This window comes from Castor canadensis, chromosome 1, assembly GCF_047511655.1.
Source record: "Castor canadensis chromosome 1, mCasCan1.hap1v2, whole genome shotgun sequence".
NCBI lineage: Eukaryota > Metazoa > Chordata > Mammalia > Rodentia > Castoridae > Castor > Castor canadensis.
This window is the reverse complement of record NC_133386.1, coordinates 136,722,106-136,725,609: the sequence shown is the minus strand read 5'-3', so window position 1 is coordinate 136,725,609 and position 3,504 is coordinate 136,722,106. Positions and strand designations below refer to the sequence as shown.

Genomic DNA, 3,504 nt, shown 5'->3' with positions numbered 1-3,504 from the left:
ATTTAATGATTACATTCATAGTTCATCTCTCCTCCTCAAAGAAAGCAAAGCATTTAATTTTTTTCCAACAGTAATTATAAGCATTTAGAAGTTTGACTACTCTTAAGAAAAATACCAGCACTTAAATCTATGTAATTCTATTTATGTTTTCTACATATAATGGAGGAAAGTGGGACCAGTCCATACTGAAATCACATTTGTAGGATTCATATTATATGTAATCTTTAAGAGAAGATACTGTATATTTTTTTCCAAGTCCTCTGAAGGGCATATTTTACATCTTTATTCTTCAGGCTGTAGATCAAAGGATTCAATAAGGGGATGACCAAGGTGTAAAATATGGAAGCCACTTTATCAGTGTCAGAAGAGTGACTGGACTTGGGCTGCACATACATAAATATCAAAGTCCCATAGAAGACTATGACCACTGTCAGATGGGACCCACAAGTGGAGAAAGCCTTGCACCTGCCTTCAGCTGAGTTTATCCTGAGAATGGCTATGAGAAGGAGTAGGTAGGATACAAGAACGATCAGAAGAGAGGAAATCAAATTAATGGCTGAGAAGACCAAAATTATGAGTTCAATTTCATGTGTATTTGAGCAAAGCAAAGATAACAAGGGGAGACTCTCACAGTAGAAATGACTGATGACATTGTAGCCACAGAAGGGTAAAGTGAAAATCTTTATGGTAACTATAAGAGACATAAATGTGCAGTAGAGGTAAGGTATTGCCACCAGTGCCCAACATACTTGTTGTGACATGGTGACCTTATAGCGTAGAGGGTTACAGATGGCCACATAGCGGTCATAAGACATTGCGGACAGAATAAAAAGTTCACTTCCAATGAACATAATAAAGAAAGCTAATTGTGTAGCACAACCATAATATGAGATTGGGTTTTGATCTACAACAAAATTCAACAACATTTTGGGTCCCACAGCTGTAGAGTAACCAAGATCAGTGAGAGCCAGATGTCTGAGAAAAAAGTACATTGGGGTCTGTAGCCTGGAGTCCACTATGGTGAAGATGATCATGCCCGAGTTGCCCAGCACTGAGATCGCATAGATAATGAGGAACAGCACAAATAATGGAACTTGCAGCTCAGGACACTCTGTGATGCCCATAAAAATGAATTCACTCACTGCTGTAAAATTGTGCTTCTCCATCCTGGTTTATCAGAAAACCTATTGTAAATAGCAACATCAAGATAGTCAATACCTTTCAAGTATTATTACTTGGGGGAGGAATTTATTATGGAAATTGATGTAAATAAGATAATGCTATAGTTTTACATTCAGACTATTTGAAAATAGTCATCTTTAAAATATCAGTAATCTACATTTAGAGAGAGAGTAATAGGAAATGAGAAATATTAATGGTTCTCAGGATTGTTTTGCTCATAAAAGAGCATTGCTCAATGCCTAGAGATATTTGGGGATTAATAACTCCTACTGTAACCAATATCTAAGCTCAAACAATATTCAACACAAAATATCAAATATCTAGTTTTATATACCTTTAGGTATAGATAAATAATTTTAGATAGAGATGCAGCTATACAGCAATAGATATAGAAAGCAATAAAGATAAAAGATTCAAACTTGTAGAAACATTGGGTGTCATAAACTTGAGTAATCATTATACTTCTTCAAGTTTACTCTTTACCACTTATATAATTAAAAAATCACATTCATGCAAAATTATGATATAATACATTCCTCAGTTACATGTGTATGTGATGACAAATTTAAAAAATGCATTCATTTCTCTAATTCAAATAACAGACATATAAAATCAGTACACTTAAGTATAGGCGAAGTAGTTCAAAGCATTAAAATACCTGACAGATATTGGACAATAACATAAATAAGAAAATTAACAGATGATACTGGTAATTGTCTCTATAAAAATAGAAAACAGTGAAATATATACTTACAAGCAATCATATTAGCTTTCCATATAGTGTATATAAGCATTACTTTGGCAAACAGTTTAAATTTTCTAAAATTTTTTTTTTTGGTGGTGATACTGGGATTTGAAGTACCTCAGTGGGGTGGGGTGGATGTGCCCTTGGTAGGCACACACTCTATGGCTTGAACCACACTTCTAGCCATTTGTGTTCTGGTTATTTTGAAGATAGGGTCTCAGTTTTTTGGAAGGACATTCTGGACCGTGATCCTCCCATTTTAGACTTGCTGCTATAAGTGGGGTGACAGATGTGCACCACCATGCACAGATTTATTTCTTTGAGATGCTATTTTGCAAACTATTTTTGCCTTGGCTGGCATAAATTTTCAGCCTCCCACATAGCTAGGATGATAGGCAAATACCACTTTAACTGTTGGTTTTGATGGGATCTGCAAAGTTTGTGCTTAAGTTGTCTCTGAACTGTGATCCTCCTCATCTCAGCCTCCCAAGTAGGTTTCCCAAAACTAATCATACTTACAGATCCAACATATCATTGCAGGGGTCGGGTATAGGATGAAAGAGTATTAAGTATTCATTAAGTCTGTGGTATCTGAAAATTGTTCCCAAACATCATAGACATGTATAATTTTTTAAATGGTGACAGTAATTTACCTGAGAAGGAATCTGTTTACATTTGCAAACATCCCACTACACAGTGTCTTAACTTCTTTGTCAGGAATAAAATGATGAATACATGAGGAATAGGTCAAGTAGTGTATAGTACATGTAACCTATCCCAATCTCTACATCCAGTACCCCTAGAATAAAATTAAACAGTGCATATTTTGGATTATTTTTGTTTTCATAATTATTATGAAATTCTTAATTATCATTTTAGAAATTTTAATATGGATCTTTATATAAATTTAACTATAATATTAATGTTAGTCTGTTGGCATTTTCATTCAAATAAGAGTTACATTAAACTAAAGAACATAGAAAAATATGAGGAAATCTGAACAAATTAAGTGGTTATTAGGATTGATTATATAACAAAATCTCAAATTTCACTTAAGATAAAATTATGCTATATTTTAAAGGGTAAAGAAGGGTGACAATTTTTATAGTAAAATTTTAATGCTTAATATTGAATACAAACTTTATTATGGTATACTCTACCATAGAGACAAAATAAAATAAAGATCACATGAACATGGATATCTGGATGTGATTTGAAATCCTTTTCTCTATTAATTCCAGGAGAACAGCATCCAAATACAGTATAAGACACAATGCAGGATAACATGGCATAATCAAAGAAAATATATATGAATATCTTCAATAATCCAAAGACTTACAGTATGTCTTAGTAGTAGGTGGATGGCACCTTAAGGTAAGACTATTATTGATTTTGTGTAAAATTTTGAACAAAACATTTGCTGAATAAAAGATGCAAATAGAAATTATACACTTCATAGTAACAGTAGTAGACAGGAGTTTTTAAGTAACCACCTACAAACACAAAATTTTACAAGATTATGTATGAGCGTTATTACATGTAATTTGTACATCATTCACTTAAATATTGTTTCTAAA

At 33.0% G+C, this 3,504-nt stretch overlaps 1 protein-coding gene across 1 annotated transcript; it reads right to left on the bottom strand.

Annotated features, from left to right (window-relative positions):
- Positions 1-224: 224 nt before the first annotated feature.
- LOC109677125 (olfactory receptor 8K3-like) lies at positions 225-1,166 on the bottom strand. The gene has a single exon (XM_074066474.1). It carries the CDS (start codon positions 1,164-1,166, stop codon positions 225-227), a length of 942 nt encoding a protein of 313 aa, XP_073922575.1.
- Between the last annotated feature and the right edge of the window lie 2,338 nt (positions 1,167-3,504).